Source organism: Dermacentor albipictus, chromosome 7 (genome assembly GCF_038994185.2).
Source record: "Dermacentor albipictus isolate Rhodes 1998 colony chromosome 7, USDA_Dalb.pri_finalv2, whole genome shotgun sequence".
Taxonomy (NCBI): domain Eukaryota; kingdom Metazoa; phylum Arthropoda; class Arachnida; order Ixodida; family Ixodidae; genus Dermacentor; species Dermacentor albipictus.
In genome coordinates this window covers 19,350,038-19,363,145 of record NC_091827.1, presented here as the reverse complement: position 1 = coordinate 19,363,145, position 13,108 = coordinate 19,350,038, and the positions used below count along the sequence as shown (strand labels likewise).

Sequence of the window (13,108 nt, the reverse complement as noted above, 5' to 3'; positions counted from 1 at the left end):
CATGACCACGTGTTACAATTGAATAACCTGGACCAGAAAATACAATGTTTATACAAAATTCGAACAACAAAGCTTTAACGAAGTAGATTTAAAAGGATTTAATTTTGCTCAAAAAATACGTCATGATTCTTTATAGTCAAGCCATGTCAAATCATACCTAAGCCATAGCCAAGCCAATTTGTGGCGGCTTTCTCTCTGGAGCGTCCGAGGTTCTGTAGCGTGTGTTGATCGCATTGTATGCGTTGTGGAGATTGACGCTGTAGGTTGTAGTGCAACGCGCAGCCTATGCGTTCTTTTTTTCTTGTTTCTCGCCTACTGCCGCTGTAGCCGCCGTTCATCTCACGTTTGAGCTACATCACGCCTACTCATCGTTTTCACGGGCATCGTCGAAGTTCGAACTACTGCATCTACTGCCATCATGTCGTAAGTCCCTTTTCTTTCGATTCGCACGAATTTTCAGAAAGTCAGCTGCTCGATCTTACCATCTCGTTTTTCCTCTCCCAACCACCAGTCTTTTGCAGAAACCTAAGAGTGAAATGACTCCGGAGGAGTTGGCGAAAAGAGAAGAGGAAGAATTCAACACCGGACCCCTTTCGGTGTTAACTCAATCTGTAAAGAACAACACTCAAGTACTCATTAATTGCAGAAACAACAAGAAGCTCTTAGGTCGAGTGAAAGCCTTTGATAGGTAAGAGCGCAGTTTTATTTCCATAGTAAAAACAGCGCCAAAGAAACGGCAACACAAGACAGAGAGGTACGCTGGACAGGCGCTGTGTACTTCTCTTTTTTGTGTTGCCGCTTGCCGTTTATTTTGTGCTTCTTTTACTATGAAGATCAACCAACTCGCCCAGTATTGCACTCTATTGCAGTCGAATTTCAAACTTTTCTTGCGGCGCAAGCTAACAACTCACCTCGTGTGTCATTCTGTTCTGTTCCGTCTCACACACACATCCAGCAGAATGCATAAGTCTTTGTAGGAACTACGCCGAATAGCGGCCTAATGCTTGGAAAAATAGTTACAGTGTTCAACAGTCACGGCGTGTGATCAAACTCCCTGGAAGTCCCAGCAAAAAAACTTATTAACGATGCGGTCTTGCTCATTCGCAATAATCTGGCCGTATGTTTAGCACTCTTATGCCACGGGTACATGCAATTTACCTTGTTATCAGGAAATAAATACTTTGTCGTACGTGGCTTCTATCGAGGCAGCACCACTCAGGCTCTCAAGAGATCTTTCACTGCTTTTAAGAGGGTATGCAGCTTAGCTTGTAACTGTGTAAAGACAACCACCGCTTCAGCCACCCAATGCACTGAATGGTAGCTTTTCATCTGCTTCATTTTATTTACCTAGTGTAAGGTGACTTTCCATACAGTAATACGCATTTCCTGCTTATCTAAACCCAATCATATATTCCACCAGCCGCATCTGACATCACCTGCTTGTAGAAACATTGCTGCAGAGAAAAAAAATTTAAGCAAATTATAATTAGACGTGAACAACAAAAATGTCTCATTAGCTTAGCAACAACGATAGTCTAAAGGACTGTACTATAAAAATTAATTGGTGAGAGTAATCACATAAATATTTCAAAGCAAAATTTCGTGTGGAGGCTGCTTTGTATCGTGACTGATTATCGTGGCTTTTAATGCCAAGGTACGTGTAAATGGTGGCCTTGTGCAACTGGAGCATTCATTGCATGCACAATGTTGGCAAATCATGCTTGTGCAGCACCGAAAGGCGAGAGACTGGCCGACTGTTGGGGTTAGGCTTCAGTAGTGTTCGTCATGTTTTCGATGGATTAATGCTCTGCAATAATGAACTCTGCTCAAGGTTTTTTCATATTGTACTTTGGTGTCGAAACTCAGGAATTGAAAATTGCATTGGAGAAGAGGCACACATCCTCCGGACCATCACCCATATTTATCATTGGTCAGCATTTCCTCGAAAGAAGTGACTGAACGGTTCCATCAGTCATGAACTACCTTGGCTCCCATTTTTAATGCCTTAAACATATCATGCCATCATGCAGGCACTGCAACATGGTGCTGGAGAATGTCAAGGAGATGTGGACAGAGATTCCCAAGACAGGAAAGTCCAAGAAGAACAACCCCGTCAACAAGGACCGATACATCTCCAAAATGTTCCTTCGGGGGGACTCTGTCATTCTTGTCCTGAAGAACCCACTGGCTGCCACCAAATCGTGAATAAAGAGACGAGTGCTGTGTACTGTGGGGCGTCATTTCGCGGTCTGCTACAGGTTTGGCTTGTTTGAGCAGTGGGCTGTAGTTGACATCATTGATAAAACTGAACTTAGAGTACCTACTAATGGTTCTCACATCTGCAACTATGCTTGCATTTCAAAGAAATAATTTCAGATTAGATGAGAAAATAAACAGCAGTGGTGCACGACTAATTTGCACTTAAAAAAGTGAGCGATATGAAAGCGCACATAGGCGTTCCAATGTAGCAACAGCATTGTCAGCCATAGTGTCAATGTCTGTGTAATATGAGTAGGTTTCTCAACTGTGCAGCACCAACTTGGTGTGTTGAGAAGCCATTTTGCAATGAAGAGTAGTAGCACATATACTTATGTAAGATGTCAGTTCCATGGATGGTTGTGGTGCTAGCAGAAGATTGTTAGCACATCATTTTATGAGCCATTGGTATTGCAAGCTTTTTTTTTCCTTTTTTTTTTAGATATCTGCACAGTTGCACGTTTTCGTGGTCTGCCAAAAACATTGAAGTCATTGTGCACGCGACCAGACCTTCTAATAGTTCGCACACTGCAGTTCACAGGATGTTCCACATCCACCACATTGTCCATGTATGCCACTTACACTCCCAGGGCTAACCTTGTAACATCCAAGAAAGCGCATGCAAGGATGGCTGCCGTGGTAGCTAAACCAGGAAAGCACTGCACACATAATAGCAAATATGCCGATTCGACTCCTACCTTTGGTAAGTTACCTTTCCATCAACTTTATTACTGTATTTCCCATTAAACATAACATTTAATTTCCCAATCATTTACCTACCTTCATGTGCTTGTAACAGAACAGTTCCTGGGATCCCCTTGATTCTTGCTTGGGGAGTATTGCCAAAACAGTGGCCAAGACTATATACATTTTGATGCAGAAGCCTTGTGCAGTTGCCTAGAATTGGTATTTACAGGCACCTCTTCATAGGAGTGTGCGTTTTCAGTGCATTCTTCCTTGCCATCTAGTTTCCTATAGAGGCTCGAGCCTTGGCAGCCTTTTGTCTTGGCAACAGTAAGCTAATCTCATTTCATCATGTGGCAGCAGCAGGCTACAGCTATATCTGTCCCACTAAGCAGAGTTGGTTTTTGCTGCATTCTAGACAAGTTGTATGGCTGCGCTTACACGAACCTGCGGAAATCACTGAATTGCGACAGCATTCCTGCGCCTTGCTGCCGAAAATATTCCACTCGAATGAATGAAAAATAGCATAATGAGTTGGATATTTTTATTGAACTCATCACTCCCTCTCGGCAATGGCTACCAAGTGTGCATCCACCTCTTGCTCGGTAAGCACACGGAAGTTTGGCTGCTCCTTGGACACCACGCCCACCTCCACCTCGGACGGCTTCAGGTCGGCTGACAGGACACTTGACAGGGCACTCAGGGCCAGCTGCACAGAGAGATGGTGCAAGGCTTCACATACGCTTGCCAAAGAGGAATCGGCTCCACAGCGCACTCTGCTGCAGATGCTTCTGTGACAGCATTTCACAATTGTGTAGAGGCATCAGCAGTGTTTGCCGTCATGTAAACATTTTTGCTTATGCACACAGCAAAAGCGATGAAATCATGAAAGTTTGCAGTGCTATATACAAGAAGTATCCAGAAAGTTTGTTCCGATAACAGTTAAAGGTGCAATCATCAGAAAAGAAACGCTCATTATATTCAGGCACTTGTCACATTGTAGTACCAAGTATGTACTGTACATATATTGTATTCCTGTGTCATAGGAGCCTACCGACAGTGATTGAAACCAAGCTGTCACCTATTCCTGGGCGGAGAAACTTCACCATCATAACACTGCCCTGCCAGGAATTGTTTCAGGTGGGTGAAGAGGTGAGTGTCACTGAGTGCAAGATCAAGGCTATCTAGGGTGTTATCTTAAATTGCTTGCCACATGCTCTCCATCAGTTTCACAGATACAAGTAATGGCTGGCCAATATGGTCTTTACTGTGTACTGCATTGGCCTGCTGTGAACTCCTTGCACTATCATCTAATCACACTGTCACTTCTGATGTCTGGTCCACACACTTTCCACAACTGACAGCGAATCTCTTCCAATGTCGGCTAGTTGCATGCGAAACCTTACGGTATGGTACTTTGAAGTTGCAATGAATGCGTTATTGTTAGAACACTCCTCTCTGTAATGCCCTCAGGTCCTGAGAGTATGAAAATAAGTATGCCGTGAAGTTTGCATCAGTGAAAAACTACTGCAGCGCTGCACCAAATGCGCACCTGTACAAGCGTGAAACTGGCTTCGTCTTTCGAGTCACTCGTAAACTGATATGCTTTTTAGCAGGGCAGTGTAAGTGATGGTGTGGTGCAGACAGAGGTAACTTTATGGTTTCAATAACTGGCAGCAGGTTAGCACAGTGCTAGCATACATAAGTAGTGCTGTCCTACAACAATTTACTTTTAAAAGGGAGGGAGGGGTCTTAATCATATTTAGAAAGCTGCCTATCTAGCACTATTTGACAATACAGTATTGTTTCTTTCCTTGCCTGACGTAAGGATTAGACAGAATTTCGTGGACTCGTTTCATATACTGGATGCTTTTTGTGATTTAACTTTATATACACATCACAGACCTACCTACGTGCATTTTAACATAGCAGATGTGTGTAATTGGTGACGCTCCTAAGCAATACGCTGTTTTTAAGAAGACATCTGGACAGCTGCGACAGCATCGTGTGTGGCCAAAGACTGGTATACTTGGCACTCCCCAGGTAAATAAAGACTCAAATCCCACATAAACCAGCACAAGTGCGCAGTGGAAGAATTGTCTTACCTGTATGGTCTCGTTGGAGTTGTAGTCCTGGCGCTTCTTAAACTTCTTTTCGAGGTAGCTGTTGGCTTCTGTCTGCTTGACACCAACACTGGTGGCCCGGTAGCCGCAGTAGTATCCTGCTGGGTCCGCCTTGTAGAGCTGTGGCCCGTGCTCAGGATCGTAGGCCACCAACATCATACCTGCGTGGGGGCCAGCCATGAATATGCAAATCGGGCAGCCACAGCAAGCAAGCACTCACTGCAACCAAGGGGTCTCATCTCGGCATTCTGCGTGTACACCTGCGAGATGTCAGCCACACGGCGGCACAGCATCTCAACCGGGATTGGATAGCCGTACTTGTGTTTCCAGTTGGCTGCCTCATAACGGGCGCGCTGCACCTGGGACTGGCCATCAGCTGCACAACACAGAGCAAAATACTCGTAATGTTGCAGCACCAAGTGGCACTGACGACAAGGGCCCCTGTGACTCACCCACCACTCCTGTCATGACGCAACCAATTCCCTCAGTCAGCTGGTACAGGTGAGTCACGCTGGTTGGCTCCAGCAGCTTGTCCTGGTGAAAAAAGACTATGCTTAGACCGTTCAAGCTGCAAGGATTGTGTGAAGCCACGTACCGGCACTTTCTTCTGTGTGACCACCACGGCTGTGTCAACGCCCTTGACTCCGATAGACGTAAGAGCTCCCTGGTTGATGGCCTTGAATGCATACTCTGCGTGGTCATAATTGGATTTTGGATGCTGAGCACCTTGCAATGTGCCCATCTTTATTCGACGGACTGGAAAGCAGTTCACTCCATGCCTCAAAGAATGTGTGGCATACTTCTGGGACATAACTGATCATTTGGCTTGCTTAGTTCTGCCTTTACCGGTGCCACGGGTGATGAGCACAAAACCAAATAAAAAGTGTGAATAGCTTTCTCAGATCAGTAGATACAGGAAGAGCACTAAAATCATATCGATAACATACATAAAAAGACCGTTAATGCATCCTTTCATACATTTAAGCCACTGGTGTCTCAAGATAAGTAACCAAATAGTCAAAGCACCCAGATTCATTGCAGGGCTGGCCATCTAAACTATGGGCCCAAGCAAGGCATTGCGCATCTTTTTGCACTTGCTAATGAAGGGAGGCTCAAGTATGTTTGAATGCAATCAGCAAGACAGCTCCACACTAAGGCCTAGATTAAGGAACCCACATAAGCCGTGTAACTTAGAAACGGATTTCAAAAGTTGCATTTACCTAACGGTCACAAGGACGCTGCCCTGTGTTTTTTCACCCACCTTTGCTTATCTAACATAAAATGATTAGCTCATAAATAAGCATACTGGCCAATCTGTCAACATTGAAAATTCAAAAGATCACTCGGACATAACACCGAAAGGGGGAGACATGGAATAGAATATACTTAGTTATCAATTTGTACTGAGCACACGCCTTTTGTGGGATACATAAGCATATAACGATAATTGATTTTTAGACACAGCAGACAAGCAAATGTGGAACAGCACAAACTGTCGAGCGATGTGTTACAGATCACAGTGGCTTTTTAAGCAATTTTGTTGGTAGTGATTTCGCCTGCTTTGTGTCCTTGTCTGAATAAAGCTGCTCATTTCACAATGAGAAGACTCTCAAGGGTATGAGACCAACAAGTTTCTCGCAAGATGAATTTATTTTCTGTAAAACTTGACGAAATATTTGTAAAATCGTAGAATAAGCCCACATCCTTAAACAGGTCAAGCAATCTGATTGGCTTCCCACGCAGCAGTGCACAAACATTCTATGTAATAGCGCTGTCATGCAAAACAAAGGCAACAAAATATTACTTTTCTAAGCAATGGCACACCACAGGCTGAGAACAAAGCTTTCTGCCTCTATAGGCATGCAAAGTAGGTTTGGAACAAATCAATAAAAAGTGGTACTAGATAATCACCTATCGGAGTACTGAGAAACAGTTTCGTCTTTTGAAGCTGATGTGGTCTTTCTCTTTGTATCTTGTGATCAATGACGGCTAAAACACCATGAGAGCGATTTTGTGCATGACAGCGATGAGCGACAGATAAGCCGTCGCTTGAACAGATCGCTCGGTTCTGCAAATCTAGAATTCGTCGCGCGTCGCCTGGAAGTGCTATGAGCAACTAGCCAATAGCGGGAAGCCAGAACTGAATGTACATAACTCAAATAATACCAACTGTCGCATGGAAGGAGCAAATGATAGAATTTTTATATGTGCAAGGTTAAGAACCTACTGCAAGAGCCTAAGAAATATCTTATGCTTCATTTTACAGTAAAATACATCAACTTAAATTAATAAAGCACGCATCACGCTAGTTTCAGCACGTATGTTGCTGCCCTCATACTGGCAACACTGAGGAGACGTTGCTCAAAATTGTCGCTCGCGTGGGGTACGACTTATAGGCGACGAGCGTTCGCAACAGCCATCTTCATCACATCGCTTGTCACTGTCACGTGCAAGATCGCTTGCATGGGGTTTATACTTGCGACTTCAGATTCAACACTGGCAGTTACCAACTTTCAGTTGTTTTGCACTTCATACAGTTGTTTTGAGTTCATACTGTCATGAAGTGTACTAGCTACCATCACAAACGAGACAATGGTGAAGGCAAGAGCATTCTCAAGTGACACGATAGAAAACCCGGAGAAGGGATTGGGGGGGGGGGGGGGAGAGAACCACAGATATCCTTGTGATGCAAGCCTGTAATGAAACAATGGCACTATTACAGTGAAAAGGCCGGCAAGGAATTTCATATCGGCAGAAACAGCAGTTTGTTGGACTACGGGTCTGGGCTTCTGCCAGTGAAATTTTCCCAGGGCCCACACCTGTACACCCAGCTAGTGTATGTCTTTCGGCCATACAGTAGGGCACAGAGTGCAGTCTCTCAGCTCCCCTTGTGCATTCCGGTGGATTTAACTTGAGTGCTAAGCATGCACCTTGCAACCTGTATCAGGTGGGACCACATCTTCCATCACAGTCACTTGTCTCCTGTATAACTCTGTCCCTAGAACCTCCCCAACACAATGGACTGGGCCGCTATTACGATCTGTCCACGACTGCTTGAGACACTGCATATGCAATGCTCATTGGCTGAAAGGAAAGCACAGCCTCAAGCAGTCCAGGATGATAAATTGAAGAGCCCCGCAGAGACAAGGTAATGTGCAGCTCTTGGCTCTCTCTCTTAGTTGAAGGACCGTTTCCTGTTTTACGTTTTAAAAAAATTAAATTAAATTATGGGGTTTTACGTGCCAAAACCACCTTCTGATTATGAGGCACGCCGTAGTGGAGGGCTCCGGAAATTTCGACCGCCTGGGGTTCTTTAACGTGCACCTAAATCTGAGTACACGGGTGTTTTCGCATTTCGCCCCCATAGAAATGCGGCCGCCGTGGCCGGGATTCGATCCCGCGACCTCGTGCTCAGCAGCCCAACACCTGTTTTATGTTTGACGTGTCCATTGTCCATGCACTTGTTTTTTGCTACCCATTAAAGGAGTGATATAGCTTTAGTATGAGTGTAAACACACGATCCGTGTTTTATTCTCATTCTCTCATATCAAGTATGTTTGCATTTTAAGGAACCTGCACAGTAAGCCCTCTTTAACCGTGACACGTACTCTCATTACAGAATTAACCGCTACTCCGTAAAGAACAAAGCGAGGCACATATTTTCCTTGTCAGTAGTTCTTTACCATAGAATTAGGTGCGGCAATGTTCTCTGGTGTGTCGCGGGCACTTTCGATAGCGATCGAGCCCATAGGGATCGCATTGCTCGACCACCACTGGTTTCCTTCCAGATCTTGCGCAAATGATCCAATCGCAATCGAGAACTATGATCTCCACCAGGCTCGATCCCGATCGACAGTGCACCGTGCGACATCCGCATAACACATATTGTCTCCTGCACCATCGAAGAAGCGTCATTCCTTGAGCATCGCTGCCTCCTGCTTGCCCGCGCTGATCAGTGGCTGGCTGATTTACGGTAATAATCTGCACTCGACGCCAAATAATCGTCATCTAGATAGCGTTTCTTTTTTTATTTCGTTACTGTACGGCACTTTCAGCTAACGAACAGCATGCGCGCATCAGCAGGGCGTAGCGTTTCTGACTTGACGGTGGCAGTGTTTAAATGAAAATAAATGCACGCAAGATAGGTGACTACTGTTTGGGGATAACACACGCCCCAAAGGGCGTAAATATTTCTTCAGGGAGCAACTTGCCTGCCCTGCTCGAAGAGAATGCGGAGTTTCTGCGCTTACCGACGGGAACAATTGCAAATAGAGTGGTTGTCTACACACCTACTTGGTACAGCCTTCCTTCGGGAGAGAAGATTGTGATGTGACGGTCAAACCCGGCGCTCGTTCCCCGTGCCATGATGACGCTGCAATTGAGCATTTCGAGGGGATACAAGTCATCGCAATTCCCCGCGCACAACTAGCCACGAAAGGAGGTTTACTAGTGTAACTACAACCTAGGCATCCTGACCACCACTTACCACTGGACCTTCCTTAAAAGCGTAGCAGGCAGCACTCACAGTACGAAAAGATCCTTAGGACGCAGGAACACACAACACTACGGAACGGACTCTCACGAGTCCATAACCGGGAGGAAAACTTGCCGTTCTTGGCTCTGGCTTGTGAACGGCTTGTGTACGCTACAATATGGCCTCCATGACGTCGTTTTTAGTGTCTACAGTTGCTTTCGGCTCTTACAGTACACAAAAAACATTGCCTTCAAAATCACTTTTTGTTACTATGAAGGAGCCGTTACGAAGGCTAAATAATAGGCGGTGCCCAAAACTCCCATGTCTGACGTGTTTCTGGCTCCCGAAATTGCTTCCGCCGAATTCAACAAGCAAAAGCGTAGCCTTTAAGATTCGCTTTCTAAATTTAGAGGGCGCCCTATGGAGCGCGGATTTTAGGCAAATTTTAGGGGTACGCTCCCTCGGAGGCTATGCTATGAATCTCATAGAGTATACCCAAGTTTCAGCCCTTCTGAGCCGAAAACATATTGCCGTCATCATACAGTATATTGTAGGAAACTCTATGGCCTTCATGTCCTAGATTGTAGGTTGTGTGCAAACTGATGTATTTTCGGCTCCGCAAATCGCATTCGGCTCCTTCAACCATAGAGCTTTCTACAATAATTGTTGTGTGAAACTCTTGCATTAAACCCTCCATGCCTTCAACCAAATGAGTCTTGGATTAGGACGTCACAAGGATTAGGATGAAAAGTAGAGTCAACAATGCTGCAGTGGCAAAACTGCGTACTTGTAAGGATACAACTAGCGCCGCTTTGCTATTGAGTTACTTCTCAAATTGCACGTGCTAGGCTTGGAGGTTATGGATAAAGACTTCTGGAGTGGAGGTAGCTCCCTAAAAGTGAAGCCTGTCGCCGCCATCTTGCTAGAGGCAAGAAGCCCGAACCTCCGTAGTGGCAGTTAGCATGTTAGCATGTAGCAAGCACCTCAGTGTTCCACCAGTCGTGTGTAAAGATGACGCCTGGTTTAACATTTCACTTGTAACATACGCTCTCGATCGTCGTTTGCTCACGACCGTGTCGTGCGCACGTTTGGGAACGATTGGCAAGGTACGCGTAGGTAAATATTCTTCAAGTAAATATTACATTTACGTCTTAAATACTCGTTCGCACCTCACTGTGTGGTGTTTTTATATAGCACATATATGGGCTACATATATTTCAAAAGGAGAGGAGGAAACAACTTTATTATATAGTAGGAGAAGGGAGAGGACTTCATCGTTGGCTTGCAGCGGCCTCGGGTGGTGCTCGAATACAAGGTGTGCTTGTACGATGTAGTTACCGTGTAGTTACTGCGCCGCGTATGTGTGGACAGAAGGAGCGCTGCACTTACAACAAGCGAAACGCTGCAAGTTGCAAGTTCAGCGCTCGTCCTGTTCATTTCTCTTGCGTACGCGTATGGTTCGTAATTTTTCTGTTCATTCATTTCCACTAACATCGTCCAGCGAGAAATTCTTCTGAATAAAAGCAGGACTTGAACATGAGTCTGTTAGCGCACAAGAAAATTGCAGAATGCTAATTGAGGTTTTGGGTACTGCACACTGAAGTTTCGCATGACGTAGCCACTAGCTAGATTCAGTATATATTTGAATAGCGAGTACTTCCTTGTGTAAACAATGTCATATGTGAAGGCCTTTAATTCCGATTACTCCATGTGCATTTTTGCTGTCGGCATCGCCGTCACCGTGAGGTTCGATCCGTATAAAGTCCAAGGACGATAAAAATTATGCGTGGCTCTGCTATCGCAAACACCAGAGACGAGCGGAGCTGGGGCAAGGTCAGTGAAGTAGTGCCAAACCGCACACAAGATACACGAGCGCCGGCAACGCATCCATACGGCGTCCGCCAAAGGGGTCTACTACAGCAACGCCTCCTATAACTATATGCCTGGAACGTCGCTCTCTTTTCCATTGGGAGCTCTCTGCCGAGTGTTGCGACCATGCGCCGCAGGATGGCGCGCGCCACCGTACCGGTCCCCATGGCAACCACTGCCGCCGCCGCCGAAAGCTCACGCCGCGCCAGCCGCTTGGCTGCCGACGTCGCTCCCGGTAGCGTCTCCCGGTAGCCGTGCCACCGGAGTGTTTACAAGGGCTGGCCGCAAGAGGCGCTCGCCACCGTACCAAAAGGAGGAGAGTACAGGCGAGGGAAGGGCAGCGCGTTTGCGGCTCACGTTCCAGGCATAGTATATTATAGGAGGCGTTGACTACAGCATCCGCCAGCGTGGCCAACGCCGTAAAAGACGCCGCGGTTGTCTCCACTCTGTACTGAATGGTGGGCGAGGAGGGCATCGGAGCAGCCGCCGGCGAAGAACGCCCCTCCTCCGTCGCCTGCCCTCCCAGCCTCGCGCGCCACAGGGGAGGGCACGCATATGGGCCGCGTTCCTCGCTCGCGTGCGCGCCGCTCCTGCTCCCCCGCTGGGCCCCACCCACCCTCGCCGTGTCCTTACGCTGCGCGATGCTATTTTTATACTCTGGCTTTTACTCTCTCACAGCTCTCTCTCCCCCAGCTCGGTGAAGCTGCGCACGTCAAGAGAAACCCAGCGAGGCTCTCACAGCTCCACTGTAAAATCGTCGCCGCGCGCCGTATGCTGCATGTGAGCCGGCGAACATGGTTTAATCTCGCATGCGCGAGCGAGGAAGGCGGTGCGGAAGCGTACCCTTTTCTGTCGCCCGCGAGCCACGGTGTGAGGCGACGGAGGGGGGGCGTTTTTAACGCGGCAGCGTTAAGGAGCTCGTGTCGCAGAAAAGCCGTTGTCGTCGGCGCCGGTGTCGGCGTTGGCCGTGAGCGATAAATCCCAGCAGGCACTTCATGAATATTCTCCGGCGGCTGCTGCTTACTGCGCGGCCGTGCGGGCGCCGTATCTTAAAAGCGGTCTGTAAAAAGTGCGCGCACGCGTGGGCCTCATCTTCTAAGCGATGTTTGCAGATGGCGCGTATAGTGACGGTGATATGCTCTGTGCTTTCGACGTTTCGTTCACGTCGAAGCGAGAGATGCTGCCGCCGCGATTCCTCACTCCTGCTTTTTGACAAGGAGTTTACGCGGTTATATGTTTACCACTGTGCGCGTGACACCGTGCTTAATTTACTTGGTACATACAGTTGATAAAAGTATTATCATTATTTCGTAACTAATTTGCTTTTGCAATCGGTGCTTCGCCTTTCTGGCGAAGCTGCGTACGCGTCTTTTTAGAACTGTCTGCAGCAGATACAAAATATTCAGCACAGTTGCGTATGTCCTTTATGTTAGCTCTTCTCAGAGTGAAATATTAAAAGTGCGAAACAATAACAGAAGATCAACCCACGCAAGAGGCCGCGTTTCTACCAGAAAGCTCCCGGGAGCTTCGCGCATAGCGTTTTTGAAACCCCGGAACCGCAAACGCAGTGGAGCGCCGCGCGCATTCCGCGGCTTTTTGTGCTGGAGCCGCCCATTTTTTCCTCATCAATATGGCCGCCGCCGGCTTCTCTAGTATGCGGCTGCAGGGGCTACCACTCCAGAAGATTCATATATCCTCCTTG

General features: G+C 46.8%; 2 protein-coding genes across 2 annotated transcripts; one reads left to right on the top strand and one right to left on the bottom strand.

The window, feature by feature from the left end:
• The first annotated feature begins 167 nt into the window (after positions 1-167).
• On the top strand, positions 168-2,227 carry SmD2 (small ribonucleoprotein particle protein SmD2). The gene is made up of 3 exons (XM_065424754.2): positions 168-423; positions 512-688; positions 2,031-2,227. Exons 1-3 carry the CDS (start codon positions 419-421, stop codon positions 2,203-2,205), a joined length of 357 nt encoding a protein of 118 aa, XP_065280826.1. The 5' UTR covers positions 168-418; the 3' UTR covers positions 2,206-2,227.
• Positions 2,228-3,467: 1,240 nt separating this feature from the next.
• LOC135896350 (proteasome subunit alpha type-6-like) lies at positions 3,468-9,742 on the bottom strand. The gene is made up of 7 exons (XM_065424730.2): positions 9,550-9,742; positions 9,353-9,435; positions 5,659-5,753; positions 5,516-5,597; positions 5,284-5,439; positions 5,046-5,224; positions 3,468-3,649 (listed from the first exon to the last, which is right to left on the bottom strand). Exons 2-7 carry the CDS (start codon positions 9,426-9,428, stop codon positions 3,497-3,499), a joined length of 741 nt encoding a protein of 246 aa, XP_065280802.1. The 5' UTR covers positions 9,429-9,435; positions 9,550-9,742; the 3' UTR covers positions 3,468-3,496.
• Between the last annotated feature and the right edge of the window lie 3,366 nt (positions 9,743-13,108).

What these genes read in the sequence shown, in the direction of transcription:
- SmD2 (XM_065424754.2), top strand. An exon ending in CGAGTGAAAGCCTTTGATAG is followed by an intron (nt 689 to 2,030) that starts GTAAGAGCGCAG and finishes GCCATCATGCAG; the next exon opens with GCACTGCAACATGGTGCTGG.
- LOC135896350 (XM_065424730.2), bottom strand. Translation starts at nt 9,428, where the DNA reads ATGGCACGGGGAACGAGCGCCGGGTTTGACCGTCACATCACAATCTTC. An exon ending in GATGAGACCCCTTGGTTGCA is followed by an intron (nt 5,225 to 5,283) that starts GTGAGTGCTTGC and finishes GCCCCCACGCAG; the next exon opens with GTATGATGTTGGTGGCCTAC. An exon ending in ACTCCAACGAGACCATACAG is followed by an intron (nt 3,650 to 5,045) that starts GTAAGACAATTC and finishes CTCTCTGTGCAG; the next exon opens with CTGGCCCTGAGTGCCCTGTC.